A 16,991-nucleotide genomic window follows, 5' to 3' on the forward strand; every position below is an offset into this window, starting at 1 on the left:
AAGACGAAATATTTGCAAGGCAATATAAGGTATATGTATAGCTTAGAAATTGTGATCGTTGCTCTCTCGCTCCGCTCGCTCGTAAAAATCTAGTCCAACCTCACAACCGATCCGACACGTGCCCAAACTTGAAATAAGTCGCCTCCTCATTGAATGACGAACGCAAGAGGGATTGGTTTTAGGTTAGGCTATAGTTTTCGAGCGAGCTCGGCGAGCGAGGTACGCGTAAAGGTGTGTCACAATCCAACGGTTTGGCACAGTGGGACATTGAAATATTCGCACCAGCCCGAGGATCCGGAAGTCTTTATCCTATTGCCTACTGACAAAAGTTTTCAGTTTATCAATAGTTTCACATAAATAGTACTATTTCCACATAGTAAAGTGCAATGTGATGTCCGAAATGGCTGACAAAATTAGGTGATAACACGAAATATATGCAAGGCAATATAAGTTACATGTATAGCTTGGAAATTGTGATCGTTGCTCGCTCGCTCCGCTCGCTCGTAAAAATCTAGTCCAACCTCACAACCGATCCGACACGGTCCCAAACTTGAAATAAGTCGCCTCCTCATTGAATAACGAACGCGAGAAGGATTGGTTTCAGGTTAGGCTACAGTTTTCGAGCGAGCACGGCGAGCGAGGGACGCGTAAAGGTGTGTCACAATCCAACGGTTTGGCACATGGGGACATTGAAATATTCGCAGCAGCCCGCCGAGCCGGAAGTCTTTATCCTATTGCCTACTGACAAAAGTTTACAGTTTATCAATAGTTCACATAAATAGTACTATTTCCACATAGTAAAGTGCAATGTGATGTCCGAAATGGCTGACAGAATTAGGTCATAACACGACATATATGCAAGGCAATATAAGGTATATGTATAGCTTGGATATTGTGATCGTTGCTCGAGCGCTCCGCTCGCTCGTAAAAATTTAGTCCACTCTCACATCCGATCCGACACGTTCGCAAATTTGAAATAAGTCGCCTCCACATCGAATGACGAACGCAAGAGGGATGGATTTTGGTTAGGCTATAGTTTTCGAGCGAGCACAGCGAGCGAGGGACGCGTAAAGGTGTACCACAATCCAACGGTTTGGCACATGGGGACATTGAAATATTCGCACCAGCCCGAGGAGCCGGAAGTCTTTATCCTATTGCCTACTGACAAAAGTTTTCAGTTTATCAATAGTTTCACATAAATAGTACTATTTCCACATAGTAAAGTGCAATGTGATGTCCGAAATGGCTGACAAAATTAGGTAATAACACGAAATATATGCAAGGCAATATAAGTTACATGTATAGCTTGGAAATTGTGATCGTTGCTCGCTCGCTCCGCTCGCTCGTAAAAATCTAGTCCAACCTCGCAACCGATCCGACACGTTCCCAAACTTGAAATAAGTCGCCTCCTCATTGAATAACGAAAGCAAGAGTGATTGGTTTTAGGTTAGGCTATAGTTTTCGAGCGAGCAAGGCGTGCGAGGGACGCGTAAAGGTGTGTCACAATCCAACGGTTTGGCACATGGGGACATTGAAATATTCGCACCAGCCCGAGGATACGGAAGTCTTTATCCTATTGCCTACTGACAAAAGTTTTCAGTTTATCAATTGTTTCACATAAATAGTACTATTTCCGCATAGTAAAGTGCAATGGGATGTCCGAAATGGCTGACAAAATTAGGTAATAACACGAAATATATGCAAGGCAATATAAGTTACATGTATAGCTTGGAAATTGTGATCGTTGCTCGCTCGCTCCGCTCGCTCGTAAAAATCTAGTCCAACCTCACAACCGATCCGACACGTGCCCAAACTTGAAATAAGTCGCCTCCTCATTGAATGACGAACGCAAGAGGGATTGGTTTTAGGTTAGGCTATAGTTTTCGAGCGAGCTCGGCGAGCGAGGTACGCGTAAAGGTGTGTCACAATCCAACGGTTTGGCACATGGGGACATTGAAATATTCGCACCAGCCCGAGGATCCGGAAGTCTTTATCCTATTGCCTACTGACAAAAGTTTTCAGTTTATCAATAGTTTCACATAAATAGTACTATTTCCACATAGTAAAGTGCAATGTGATGTCCGAAATGGCTGACAAAATTAGGTAATAACACGAAATATATGCAAGGCAATATAAGTTACATGTATAGCTTGGAAATTGTGATCGTTGCTCGCTCGCTCCGCTCGCTCGTAAAAATCTAGTCCAACCTCACAACCGATCCGACACGTGCCCAAACTTGAAATAAGTCGCCTCCTCATTGAATGACGAACGCAAGAAGGATTGGTTTTAGGTTAGGCTATATTTTTCGAGCGAGCACAGCGAGCGAGGGACGCGTAAAGGTGTGCCACAATCCAACGGTTTGGCACATGGGGACATTGAAATATTCGCACCAGCCCGAGGAGCCGGAAGTCTTTATCCTATTGCCTACTGACAAAAGTTTTCAGTTTATCAATAGTTTCACATAAATAGTACTATTTCCACATAGTAAAGTGCAATGTGATGTCCGAAATGGCTGACAAAATTAGGTAATAACACGAAATATATGCAAGGCAATATAAGTTACATGTATAGCTTGGAAATTGTGATCGTTGCTCGCTCGCTCCGCTCGCTCGTAAAAATCTAGTCCAACCTCACAACCGATCCGACACGTTCCCAAACTTGAAATAAGTCGGCTCCTCATTGAATAACGAAAGCAAGAGGGATTGGTTTTAGGTTAGGCTATAGTTTTCGAGCGAGCAAGGCGTGCGAGGGACGCGTAAAGGTGTGTCACAATCCAACGGTTTGGCACATGGGGACATTGAAATATTCGCACCAGCCCGAGGATACGGAAGTCTTTATCCTATTGCCTACTGACAAAAGTTTTCAGTTTATCAACAGTTTCACATAAATAGTACTATTTCCACATAGTAAAGTGCAATGTGATGTCCCAAATGGCTGACAAAATTAGGTAATAACACGAAATATATGCAAGGCAATATAAGTTACATGTATAGCTTGGAAATTGTGATCGTTGCTCGCTCGCTCCGCTCGCTCGTAAAAATCTAGTCCAACCTCACAACCGATCCGACACGTTCCCAAACTTGAAATAAGTCGCCTCCTCATTGAATGACGAAAGCAAGAGGGATTGGTTTTAGGTTAGGCTATAGTTTTCGAGCGAGCAAGGCGTGCGAGGGACGCGTAAAGGTGTGTCACAATCCAACGGTTTGGCACATGGGGACATTGAAATATTCGCACCAGCCCGAGGATCCGGAAGTCTTTATCCTATTGCCTACTGACAAAAGTTTTCAGTTTATCAATTGTTTCACATAAATAGTACTATTTCCGCATAGTAAAGTGCAATGGGATGTCCGAAATGGCTGACAAAATTAGGTAATAACACGAAATATTTGCAAGGCAATATAAGGTATATGTATAGCTTAGAAATTGTGATCGTTGCTCGCTCGCTCCGCTCGCTCGTAAAAATTTAGTCCACTCTCACAACCGATCCGACACGTGCCCAAACTTGAAATAAGTCGCCTCCTCATTGAATGACGAACGCAAGAGGGATTGGTTTTAGGTTAGGCTATAGTTTTCGAGCGAGCTCGGCGAGCGAGGTACGCGTAAAGGTGTGTCACAATCCAACGGTTTGGCACATGGGGACATTGAAATATTCGCACCAGCCCGAGGATCCGGAAGTCTTTATCCTATTGCCTACTGACAAAAGTTTTCAGTTTATCAATAGTTTCACATAAATAGTACTATTTCCACATAGTAAAGTGCAATGTGATGTCCGAAATGGCTGACAAAATTAGGTAATAACACGAAATATATGCAAGGCAATATAAGTTACATGTATAGCTTGGAAATTGTGATCGTTGCTCGCTCGCTCCGCTCGCTCGAAAAAATCTAGTCCAACCTCACAACCGTTCCGACATGCTCCCAAATTAGAAATAAGTCGCCTCCTTATCGAATAACGAACGCGAGAAGGATTGGTTTCAGGTTAGGCTACAGTTTTCGAGCGAGCACGGCGAGCGAGGGACGCGTAAAGGTGTGTCACAATCCAACGGTTTGGCACATGGGGACATTGAAATATTCGCAGCAGCCCGCCGAGCCGGAAGTCTTTATCCTATTGCCTACTGACAAAAGTTTACAGTTTATCAATAGTTTCACATAAATAGTACTATTTCCACATAGTAAAGTGCAATGTGATGTCCGAAATGGCTGACAGAATTAGGTAATAACACGACATATATGCAAGGCAATATAAGGTATATGTATAGCTTGGATATTGTGATCGTTGCTCGCTCGCTCCGCTCGCTCGTAAAAATTTAGTCCACTCTCACATCCGATCGGACACGTTCGCAAATTTGAAATAAGTCGCCTCCACATCGAATGACGAACGCAAGAGGGATGGATTTTGGTTAGGCTATAGTTTTCGAGCGAGCACAGCGAGCGAGGGACGCGTAAAGGTGTGCCACAATCCCACGGTTTGGCACATGGGGACATTGAAATATTCGCACCAGCCCGAGGAGCCGGAAGTCTTTATCCTATTGCCTACTGACAAAAGTTTTCAGTTTATCAATAGTTTCACATAAATAGTACTATTTCCACATAGTAAAGTGCAATGTGATGTCCGAAATGACTGACAAAATTAGGTAATAACACGAAATATATGCAAGGCAATATAAGTTACATGTATAGCTTGGAAATTGTGATCGTTGCTCGCTCGCTCCGCTCGCTCGTAAAAATCTAGTCCAACCTCACAACCGATCCGACACGTTCCCAAACTTGAAATAAGTCGCCTCCTCATTGAATAACGAAAGCAAGAGGGATTGGTTTTAGGTTAGGCTATAGTTTTCGAGCGAGCAAGGCGTGCGAGGGACGCGTAAAGGTGTGTCACAATCCAACGGTTTGGCACATGGGGACATTGAAATATTCGCACCAGCCCGAGGATACGGAAGTCTTTATCCTATTGCCTACTGACAAAAGTTTTCAGTTTATCAACAGTTTCACATAAATAGTACTATTTCCACATAGTAAAGTGCAATGTGATGTCCGAAATGGCTGTGTTACGCCACGAGGTTTAACACAGGCTGTATTTTCTAACCGTCACTCGCGGCCCTACAATGTCTCAGTCAGATCGTCTTATCTGACCGCCGGATCATATACAATGTATCGACGAGCGCATAGCTGTTGCCAAGCAGCGAGTTCTCGAAACGTCGAATTTGGTCCGTTACGTTTTCCACGCAAGAACAGACATACGTGATCATAGGCGCGAACGGTGGCGTGACCTAAGGATAGTGGGGGTCGTCTTAAAAGATGAGACAAAGAAATCATCCAAAGTCGATCAGTTCCTTGTGACGCGTCGAACATTACACATTGCCAAACATTCGCTTATTCTGTTAAGTATCATATCGTGCTACGTCCACCAAGAGACTAACTTCAAGTGTAAGAGCCTTGCTCGATACTGTATACATTTACATTATCTGCGTGCGATGAAGTTGTTAATTGTTTATATCTTTTCAATCGTGTAGACTAGTTGTTGGAAATATACATTATTATAATTCTGTGACTCTCAGTGTTATACCGCATCAACCACCCCGATTATCCTAACCGAAATACGGGGATCGAACTATTCGTGGTGTCGATTATTCTAATCGTAACGGGAATTTACGACTCTCGTTGACGCGTATTCTAACGACCGCGTCTCCCCGCGATAGTACGAAGTTACATGGTCCTTCGAGCCGGATTCTGTGTCAAGTGAAAAGTGCACGCCAGTGACACCCACTCTCATACAGTGCCACGTGAATCCAACACAACCAGCAGCAGAAGCGTTACCACCCCAGCGAGGTCAGTAACGTAAAGGGTCGTCACCTTTGAAGAGGTATAATTCGGTGGTTGAAACGCAACCACACAGCCTCCCGCCACAAAGTGGACAATCGCCAACAGAAGTAAGTTCAAACGATTTCATTACCAATTACATAAAAAATAATGGCAACCGGAGACGAGCTCGCCAACTTGCGTCGTCGCCGGGGCTACTGTAGCGCCCAGTTTACACGCCTCGCAAAAAAACTGGGCGACATTGAACAATCAGGCTGTCCGGACGAGTTCGACTTGCTTCACATTAAAGACCGTCTAGAAACCTACGAGAAGGACATCCGTGCACTACAATACCAGATCGTAACTCTAGACGAGGGAGAGACCGCGCGCGGCAGTGAGCTAGAGGAAGAATACGAGAGGCTGCAACGCCGAGTAGCCAAACAATTAAGCAATACACGACGGAGCACGCCGTCACAGTCGACAAGCGGCGAATCAGCCGTCGGCCGCGAGTCCGCACCGCTTAAACTACCGGAGGTTCGCATACCTACATTTGATGGCGCCCTCGAGGATTGGCATTCGTTTCACGATGCCTTCTCATCAGCGATAGATAGAAATGAAAATTTAGCACCGGTTCAGAAATTTCATCATCTCCGAACAGCCCTGACTGGCTGGGCCGCGCGAAGCATACAGTCATTACCCATCACCGACGCAAATTACGCAATCGCCATGGACGCTCTTAGGGAAAAATTCGACTGCCACCGCCAGATCTGCATGCGTCACTGGGACCTGATTCTCGACTATCCCAGAATAACTAAAGAAACACCCGAAGCCATAGACGATCTTATCGAGACAGTCAAAGTACATCTTCAAGCGTTAGAAAGACTCGGGGACCCAGTCACGTCAAACGCCTTTCTCATAAAGCTTGTCACGTCGAAGTTACCCTCAGCCGTCGTTCGCGAATGGCAACATACCCTACCGGACAAGAAATTGCCGCCATATACGCATTTAGTGGATTTTTTGAAAACACGGACGAATAGCGACAGAGCATGCTCATCATTAACCGTCAAAAGGGGGGCGTCCGAGCAACACGACCGTCGGCGACAGGACGCGCCGCGAAGTTATACATTCGTAACTACACACAATACGTTGTTGTGTCCGAACTGCCACGGACAACACAAATTATGGAATTGCCATGTCTTCAAAACGAAGACGCCCAAAGAACGCCTGGAAATCGCCAAAAGGGCGTCGCTCTGTACCAATTGTTTAGGCAAGGGACACGCTCTCACTCAATGCTCCGCGGGATCATGTCGCATCTGTAGACAGCGACATCACACGTACCTGCATCAAGACCAGGGGCATAGCAAAACACGAACACGTGTCGACCGAACATCGAGCGGCCGATCGTCGAGCGACCGATCATCCAGCGGTCGATCTTCGCCCAGTTCACCGTCCCCGCGTTCGTCACATCGTTCGAGACGCTCATCTTCGTCTCCCCGAGCGTCTCGCCAGTATTCTCGCCGAGATTCTCGCCGAGATTCTCGCCGAGAGTCTCCCCGAGCGTCTCCCCGAACGTCTCCCCGAGCGTCTCCCCGAACGTCTCCCCGAACGTCTCCCCGAGCGTCTCGTCGAGATTCTCGCCAAGAGTCTCCCCGAACGTCTCCGCGAACATCCCCGAAACGCGAATCTCGGTTACCGCGATCGTCGGCATCGGGATCGACCATATCGTCCAGCCCTAAACGACACGGAAAACAATGACGTCATCAGACGAGCCTGTTAGGGACCGAACCACAGAAAACGGACTCATCGACCCCGCTCCCTTTTGAACAATTGCAACACGACTTGTTAGTCACAGCGCAGGTCAACATCTTGAATAATGAAATTCAACCAGTTCGTTGTAGAGCTCTGCTAGATACCGGCTCTAGCATGAACTTTATCACCGAAAGGCTCGCTAACTCATTAAAACTCAATCAACAGAAATGTTCGGTCCCAATCGGAGCACTCAACACGTTATCGACGACCTCGAAACGCTACATCACGGCCACGATCACCTCTATTGACGGCACATACGAACGCAACTTGACGTTTCTGATCATACCGACTATCGCGTCTTGGGTCCCAAACCAACCCGTAGATCGCTCAACGATACAGATACCTAGGAATCTCCAATTAGCCGGTCCAAGATTCCATAGACCTGCTCCGATCGAAATATTGTTGAGCGCCGGACCAACACTAGCATCACTCTGTGTCGGCCAACTTGATATCAGTCAAGCAAACGGGCCCGACTTGCGTCTGCAAAAGACGAGATTCGGATGGGTCATCGGGGGGAGCCCAACCTCACAATCATTAGCATACGCATTTCACACCTCCACGACGGCTTTACAGGCGGACCTCGCCCGTTTTTGGGAAATCGACGAGGGACCGCCCACCGCAAGAATTTCGGAATCGGAACGACAGTGCGAGGAGCACTTTCGAAATCACGTTCAACGCAACAACGAAGGGCGATACGTTGTCGCTCTCCCATTCAACGAAACAACTCCTCCGCTTGGATCTTCGAAAGCCATGGCAATGAAGCGACTCACGTCCCTCGGCCGTCGATTCCAACGAGACAAACAATTCGAAGCCGACTATCACGCCGTAATACAAGAATACTTGGAATTAGGACATATGACGAAGATCACCACGGACCACTGCACGGACGACGGATATTTTCTGCCACATCACGGCGTGATCAAAGAATCCAGCCGGACTACAAAACTCCGAGTTGTGTTTGACGGATCTGCACCAACCACCACCGGAGTTTCATTAAACGACGTACTTCATACGGGACCGAAACTACAAGACGACATATTTCTTATCCTTTTAAGATTTCGTTTTCATCAGTATGTCATTACAGGCGATGTCGAAAAGATGTATCGACAATTTCTTGTGCGTCCAGAGGATCGGAAATTCCAACAAATCTTGTGGCGCAACTCGGACGGAGAAGTGGACATCTATCAACTTAACACAGTGACATTCGGGCTGTCAGCGGCCCCCTACCTAGCCATTCGGTGCCTCAAACAACTGGCAGACGACGAGGGACATCGATACCCACGAGCAGCGATGGTCTTACAGCGAGACTTCTACGTCGACGATGTTCTCACAGGAGCCGAAACAAAGAACGAGGCACAATCACTAAGAACGGAGCTCATAGAATTGCTTAAATTAGCCGGCTTAAACATCCGAAAATGGGCAGCGAACGACCGGGAACTGCTACGAGGACTTTCCGAGCAGGACATAAACGATAAGCTGCTACTAGGCGAATCGCAAACTTTCAAAACTCTGGGTGTTGTTTGGAATTCCTTTGACGATTCGATCCTGTATTCCGTCAAAATCAATCCTACCGCCTCTCGAATTACGAAGAGAACAATCAGCTCCGAAATTGCCAAAATCTACGACCCTCTTGGATTACTGGCACCAGTGATCGTTCGCGCTAAGATGTTGCTCCAACGACTTTGGACTTTAAAACTTGACTGGGACGAATCTCTTCCGGCTGACGTACACACAGAATGGAGCAAATATTATTCACAGCTACCTTTGCTAAATAACGTGAAGTTTCCACGTAAAACTATAATCAAGACTGCAGCGGAAATTGAATTACACGGATTCTGCGACGCCAGCGAAAGGGCGTATGGGGCATGCGTCTACCTTCGCACCATCGCTCCGGATGGTCATGTTTGGACACGACTCCTCACCGCAAGGTCAAAAGTGGCTCCACTCAAATCACAAACCATTCCAAGGCTGGAACTGAGTGGAGCACTTCTTCTCGCATCATTGGCCACTACAGTCCTTCAAGCGTTACCAAGCAACATTTCTCGGACCGTTTACTGGACTGATTCTACAATCGTTTTACACTGGATTAATACATCACCCCATACGCTGAAAACCTTCGTCGCCAATCGTGTGACAGAGATTCAACAAAAGACTCACACCTCAGATTGGCGCCACATTCCCACTACCGATAACCCTGCAGATCTCATATCTCGAGGCCAATCACCCCAAGACTTCCTGCGATCTACCATTTGGCAACATGGACCAGAATGGCTCCAACAACCTGAAAAATACTGGCCGTCGTGGAACCCAGTACCATTAGTTGAAATACCAGAGCAAAAGAAGGCAACATGTCTGTCCGTGACTCCGCCTGACCACAGTCTACTGGAGAGATATTCTTCTTGGCCCAAGCTGATAAGAATTGCCGCTCGTTGCCTCCGATGGAGGCAAAAGCAGGATCGGGGGAGACCTCTAACCACACATGATTTAACCAATGCGCATAACAAATTGGTCAAATTGTTACAACTTTGTTATTTTCCAGATGAAATACGTACTCTCCGCACAGATCGAAATTCTGCAGTGAAGGGGAAGCTGCATCGACTCAATCCATTTCTGGACAAGGACGAGATATTGCGAGTCGGAGGCCGACTCAGTCATTCACCAATGCCCTTCACTCAGAAACACCCAATCATTCTACCCAAATCCTCAGTTACAGCACTCATAATCGAGCATGAACACCTCCTAAATCTCCACTCCGGAACTCAAGCTACCTTATATGCCTTAAGGAGATCTTACTGGCCTATCGACGGCCGTAGTCAAGTTTGGAGCACGCTGAAGAAGTGCGTACGTTGCTGCCGAGCCAATCCACCTCCAGTAGAGTACGTAATGGGCGACCTTCCAGCTGCACGGATAACGGAATCTCGTCCATTTACGAACGTCGGAATCGATTATTGCGGACCGTTCTACATCAAGGAACGAAAGGATCGCAACCGACGAAAAATCAAGGTATATGTAGCAATCTTCGTATGCCTTGCAGTTAAAGCAGTCCACCTCGAGCTGGTCACCGATCTCACTAGCGAGGCCTTCATTGCTGCTCTGCGAAGATTCATCGCTCGCCGAGGATTCTGTGCAACAATTTATTCTGACAACGGCACCAACTTCGTTGGCGCCAACAATGAATTACGAGAGCTCCGAAACCTCCTGCAGTCCGACGATCATAAGGTAAGGATTCAGTCCTTTTTAGCCGATCGACGAATCGAATGGCACTTCATTCCTCCCAACTCACCTCACTTCGGCGGGCTGTGGGAGGCTGCGGTGAAGTCCTTCAAACGACATCTCAGACGTGTCGCAGGTAACGAGCTCTTAACATACGAAAATTTGAACACACTGATCATTGAAATCGAGTCTATCCTCAACTCCCGTCCTCTGACTCCAATATCATCTGACCCAAACGATCTTCTTGTCCTTACTCCCGGTCACTTCCTCATCGGAGATGCACTAACAAGCTTTCGAGAACGAGATTTCCAGGATACTCCATCCAATCGTCTCTCCAGCTGGCAACATATTCAAAGGATCAAACAACATTTCTGGCGCCGTTGGCATCGAGAATACCTGAACGAGCTGAACATCCGAAATAAATGGAGCAAGGGCAGTCACGACATCCGAGTAGGCACCGTAGTAGTCCTCAGGGAGGATAACGTACCATCCATGCAATGGCCTTTGGGCCGCGTGATCAAGGTCCATCCAGGAGTCGACGGAATCATACGGACCGCCACCGTGCAGACGGCAACAACTACCCTGGATCGTGGCGTCAAAAGACTGGTCCCCTTACCCATTCACCCAGATCCAGACGAGTCCGACCACCCACACGGAGCCAAGGAGATTCGCCAGCGACGCAACTGACTCCACATCATATCATTTGATCGGTACCCTCTCAACGGGGGGAGGATGTTACGCCACGAGGTTTAACACAGGCTGTATTTTCTAACCGTCACTCGCGGCCCTACAATGTCTCAGTCAGATCGTCTTATCTGACCGCCGGATCATATACAATGTATCGACGAGCGCATAGCTGTTGCCAAGCAGCGAGTTCTCGAAACGTCGAATTTGGTCCGTTACGTTTTCCACGCAAGAACAGACATACGTGATCATAGGCGCGAACGGTGGCGTGACCTAAGGATAGTGGGGGTCGTCTTAAAAGATGAGACAAAGAAATCATCCAAAGTCGATCAGTTCCTTGTGACGCGTCGAACATTACACATTGCCAAACATTCGCTTATTCTGTTAAGTATCATATCGTGCTACGTCCACCAAGAGACTAACTTCAAGTGTAAGAGCCTTGCTCGATACTGTATACATTTACATTATCTGCGTGCGATGAAGTTGTTAATTGTTTATATCTTTTCAATCGTGTAGACTAGTTGTTGGAAATATACATTATTATAATTCTGTGACTCTCAGTGTTATACCGCATCAACCACCCCGATTATCCTAACCGAAATACGGGGATCGAACTATTCGTGGTGTCGATTATTCTAATCGTAACGGGAATTTACGACTCTCGTTGACGCGTATTCTAACGACCGCGTCTCCCCGCGATAGTACGAAGTTACAGGCTGACAAAATTAGGTAATAACACGAAATATATGCAAGGCAATATAAGTTACATGTATTGCTTGGAAATTGTGATCGTTGCTCGCTCGCTCCGCTCGCTCGTAAAAATCTAGTCCAACCTCACAACCGATCCGACACGTGCCCAAACTTGAAATAAGTCGCCTCCTCATTGAATGACGAACGCAAGAGGGATTGGTTTTAGGTTAGGCTATAGTTTTCGAGCGAGCTCGGCGAGCGAGGTACGGGTAAAGGTGTGTCACAATCCAACGGTTTGGCACATGGGGACATTGAAATATTCGCACCAGCCGGAGGATCCGGAAGTCTTTATCCTATTGCCTACTGACAAAAGTTCTCAGTTTATCAATAGTTTCACATAAATAGTACTATTTCCACATAGTAAAGTGCAATGTGATGTCCGAAATGGCTGACAAAATTAGGTAATAACACGAAATATATGCAAGGCAATATAAGTTACATGTATAGCTTGGAAATTGTGATCGTTGCTCGCTCGCTCCGCTCGCTCGTAAAAATCTAGTCCAACCTCACAACCGATCCGACACGGTCCCAAACTTGAAATAAGTCGCCTCCTCATTGAATGACGAACGCAAGAAGGATTGGTTTTAGGTTAGGCTATATTTTTCGAGCGAGCACAGCGAGCGAGGGACGCGTAAAGGTGTGCCACAATCCAACGGTTTGGCACATGGGGACATTGAAATATTCGCACCAGCCCGAGGAGCCGGAAGTCTTTATCCTATTGCCTACTGACAAAAGTTTTCAGTTTATCAATAGTTTCACATAAATAGTACTATTTCCACATAGTAAAGTGCAATGTGCTGTCCGAAATGGCTGACAAAATTAGGTAATAACACGAAATATATGCAAGGCAATATAAGTTACATGTATAGCTTGGAAATTGTGATCGTTGCTCGCTCGCTCCGCTCGCTCGTAAAAATCTAGTCCAACCTCACAACCGATCCGACACGTTCCCAAACTTGAAATAAGTCGCCTCCTCATTGAATAACGAAAGCAAGAGGGATTGGTTTTAGGTTAGGCTATAGTTTTCGAGCGAGCAAGGCGAGCGAGGGACGCGTAAAGGTGTGTCACAATCCAACGGTTTGGCACATGGGGACATTGAAATATTCGCACCAGCCCGAGGATACGGAAGTTTTTATCCTATTGCCTACTGACAAATGTTTTCAGTTTATCAACAGTTTCACATAAATAGTACTATTTCCACATAGTAAAGTGCAACGTGATGTCCGAAATGGCTGACAAAATTAGGTAATAACACGAAATATATGCAAGGCAATATAAGTTACATGTATAGCTTGGAAATTGTGATCGTTGCTCGCTCCCTCCGCTCGCTCGTAAAAATCTAGTCCAACCTCACAACCGATCCGACACGTTCCCAAACTTGAAATAAGTCGCCTCCTCATTGAATGACGAAAGCAAGAGGGATTGGTTTTAGGTTAGGCTATAGTTTTCGAGCGAGCAAGGCGTGCGAGGGACGCGTAAAGGTGTGTCACAATCCAACGGTTTGGCACATGGGGACATTGAAATATTCGCACCAGCCCGAGGATCCGGAAGTCTTTATCCTATTGCCTACTGACAAAAGATTTCAGTTTATCAATTGTTTCACATAAATAGTACTATTTCCGCATAGTAAAGTGCAATGGGATGTCCGAAATGGCTGACAAAATTAGGTAATAAGACGAAATATTTGCAAGGCAATATAAGGTATATGTATAGCTTAGAAATTGTGATCGTTGCTCTCTCGCTCCGCTCGCTCGTAAAAATCTAGTCCAACCTCACAACCGATCCGACACGTGCCCAAACTTGAAATAAGTCGCCTCCTCATTGAATGACGAACGCAAGACGGATTGGTTTTAGGTTAGGCTATAGTTTTCGAGCGAGCTCGGCGAGCGAGGTACGCGTAAAGGTGTGTCACAATCCAACGGTTTGGCACATGGGGACATTGAAATATTCGCACCAGCCCGAGGATCCGGAAGTCTTTATCCTATTGCCTACTGACAAAAGTTTTCAGTTTATCAATAGTTTCACATAAATAGTACTATTTCCACATAGTAAAGTGCAATGTGATGTCCGAAATGGCTGACAAAATTAGGTAATAACACGAAATATATGCAAGGCAATATAAGTTACATGTATAGCTTGGAAATTGTGATCGTTGCTCGCTCGCTCCGCTCGCTCGAAAAAATCTAGTCCAACCTCACAACCGTTCCGACACGCTCCCAAATTAGAAATAAGTCGCCTCCTTATCGAATAACGAACGCGAGAAGGATTGGTTTCAGGTTAGGCTACAGTTTTCGAGCGAGCACGGCGAGCGAGGGACGCGTAAAGGTGTGTCACAATCCAACGGTTTGGCACATGGGGACATTGAAATATTCGCAGCAGCCCGCCGAGCCGGAAGTCTTTATCCTATTGCCTACTGACAAAAGTTTACAGTTTATCAATAGTTTCACATAAATAGTACTATTTCCACATAGTAAAGTGCAATGTGATGTCCGAAATGGCTGACAGAATTAGGTAATAACACGACATATATGCAAGGCAATATAAGGTATATGTATAGCTTGGATATTGTGATCGTTGCTCGCTCGCTCCGCTCGCTCGTAAAAATTTAGTCCACTCTCACATCCGATCCGACACGTTCGCAAATTTGAAATAAGTCGCCTCCACATCGAATGACGAGCGCAAGAGGGATGGATTTTGGTTAGGCTATAGTTTTCGAGCGAGCACAGCGAGCGAGGGACGCGTAAAGGTGTGCCGCAATCCAACGGTTTGGCACATGGGGACATTGAAATATTCGCACCAGCCCGCGGAGCCGGAAGTCTTTATCCTATTGCCTACTGTCAAAAGTTTAGAGTTTATCATTAGTTTCACATAAATAGTACTATTTCCACTTAGTAAAGTGCAATGTGATGTCAGAAGTGTCTGACAAAATTACGTAATATGACGAAATATTTGCAAGGCAATATAAGGTATATGTATAGCTTAGAAATTGTGATCGTTGCTCTCTCGCTCCGCTCGCTCGTAAAAATCTAGTCCAACCTCACAACCGATCCGACACGTGCCCAAACTTGAAATAAGACGCCTCCTCATTGAATGACGAACGCAAGAGGGATTGGTTTTAGGTTAGGCTATAGTTTTCGAGCGAGCTCGGCGAGCGAGGTACGCGTAAAGGTGTGTCACAATCCAACGGTTTGGCACATGGGGACATTGAAATATTCGCACCAGCCCGAGGATCCGGAGGTCTTTATCCTATTGCCTACTGACAAAAGTTTTCAGTTTATCAATAGTTTCACATAAATAGTACTATTTCCACATAGTAAAGTGCAATGTGATGTCCGAAATGGCTGACAAAATTAGGTAATAACACGAAATATATGCAAGGCAATATAAGTTACATGTATAGCTTGGAAATTGTGATCGTTGCTCGCTCGCTCCGCTCGCTCGTAAAAATCTAGTCCAACCTCACAACCGATCCGACACGGTCCCAAACTTGAAATAAGTCGCCTCCTCATTGAATAACGAACGCGAGAAGGATTGGTTTCAGGTTAGGCTACAGTTTTCGAGCGAGCACGGCGAGCGAGGGACGCGTAAAGGTGTGTCACAATCCAACGGTTTGGCACATGGGGACATTGAAATATTCGCACCAGCCCGAGGATCCGGAAGTCTTTATCCTACTGCCTACTGACAAAAGTTTTCAGTTTATCAATAGTTTCACATAAATAGTACTATTTCCACATAGTAAAGTGCAATGTGATGTCCGAAATGGCTGACAAAATTAGGTAATAACACGAAATATATGCAAGGCAATATAAGTTACATGTATAGCTTGGAAATTGTGATCGTTGCTCGCTCGCTCCGCTCGCTCGTAAAAATCTAGTCCAACCTCACAACCGATCCGACACGGTCCCAAACTTGAAATAAGTCGCCTCCTCATTGAATGACGAACGCAAGAAGGATTGGTTTTAGGTTAGGCTATATTTTTCGAGCGAGCACAGCGAGCGAGGGACGCGTAAAGGTGTGCCACAATCCAACGGTTTGGCACATGGGGACATTGAAATATTCGCACCAGCCCGAGGAGCCGGAAGTCTTTATCCTATTGCCTACTGACAAAAGTTTTCAGTTTATCAATAGTTTCACATAAATAGTACTATTTCCACATAGTAAAGTGCAATGTGATGTCCGAAATGGCTGACAAAATTAGGTAATAACACGAAATATATGCAAGGCAATATAAGTTACATGTATAGCTTGGAAATTGTGATCGTTGCTCGCTCGCTCCGCTCGCTCGTAAAAATCTAGTCCAACCTCACAACCGATCCGACACGTTCCCAAACTTGAAATAAGTCGGCTCCTCATTGAATAACGAAAGCAAGAGGGATTGGTTTTAGGTTAGGCTATAGTTTTCGAGCGAGCAAGGCGTGCGAGGGACGCGTAAAGGTGTGTCACAATCCAACGGTTTGGCACATGGGGACATTGAAATATTCGCACCAGCCCGAGGATACGGAAGTCTTTATCCTATTGCCTACTGACAAAAGTTTTCAGTTTATCAACAGTTTCACATAAATAGTACTATTTCCACATAGTAAAGTGCAATGTGATGTCCGAAATGGCTGACAAAATTAGGTAATAACACGAAATATATGCAAGGCAATATAAGTTACATGTATAGCTTGGAAATTGTGATCGTTGCTCGCTCGCTCCGCTCGCTCGTAAAAATCTAGTCCAACCTCACAACCGAT

The 16,991-nt window shown here is 45.9% G+C and overlaps 1 protein-coding gene across 1 annotated transcript in view; it reads left to right on the plus strand.

The window, feature by feature from the left end:
- The first annotated feature begins 7,717 nt into the window (after window positions 1-7,717).
- The window catches only part of LOC125386974, a 93,720-nt gene continuing 84,446 nt past the window's right edge, over window positions 7,718-16,991 (plus strand). The window contains exon 1 of the mRNA XM_048414160.1: window positions 7,718-11,416. Within this exon, the coding sequence (XP_048270117.1) occupies window positions 7,723-11,416 (3,694 nt within the window). The 5' untranslated portion in view covers window positions 7,718-7,722. The remainder of the gene's footprint in view (window positions 11,417-16,991) is intronic.

The sequence above is a fragment of the Bombus terrestris genome, unplaced genomic scaffold (assembly GCF_910591885.1).
Source record: "Bombus terrestris unplaced genomic scaffold, iyBomTerr1.2, whole genome shotgun sequence".
Lineage (NCBI taxonomy): Eukaryota > Metazoa > Arthropoda > Insecta > Hymenoptera > Apidae > Bombus > Bombus terrestris.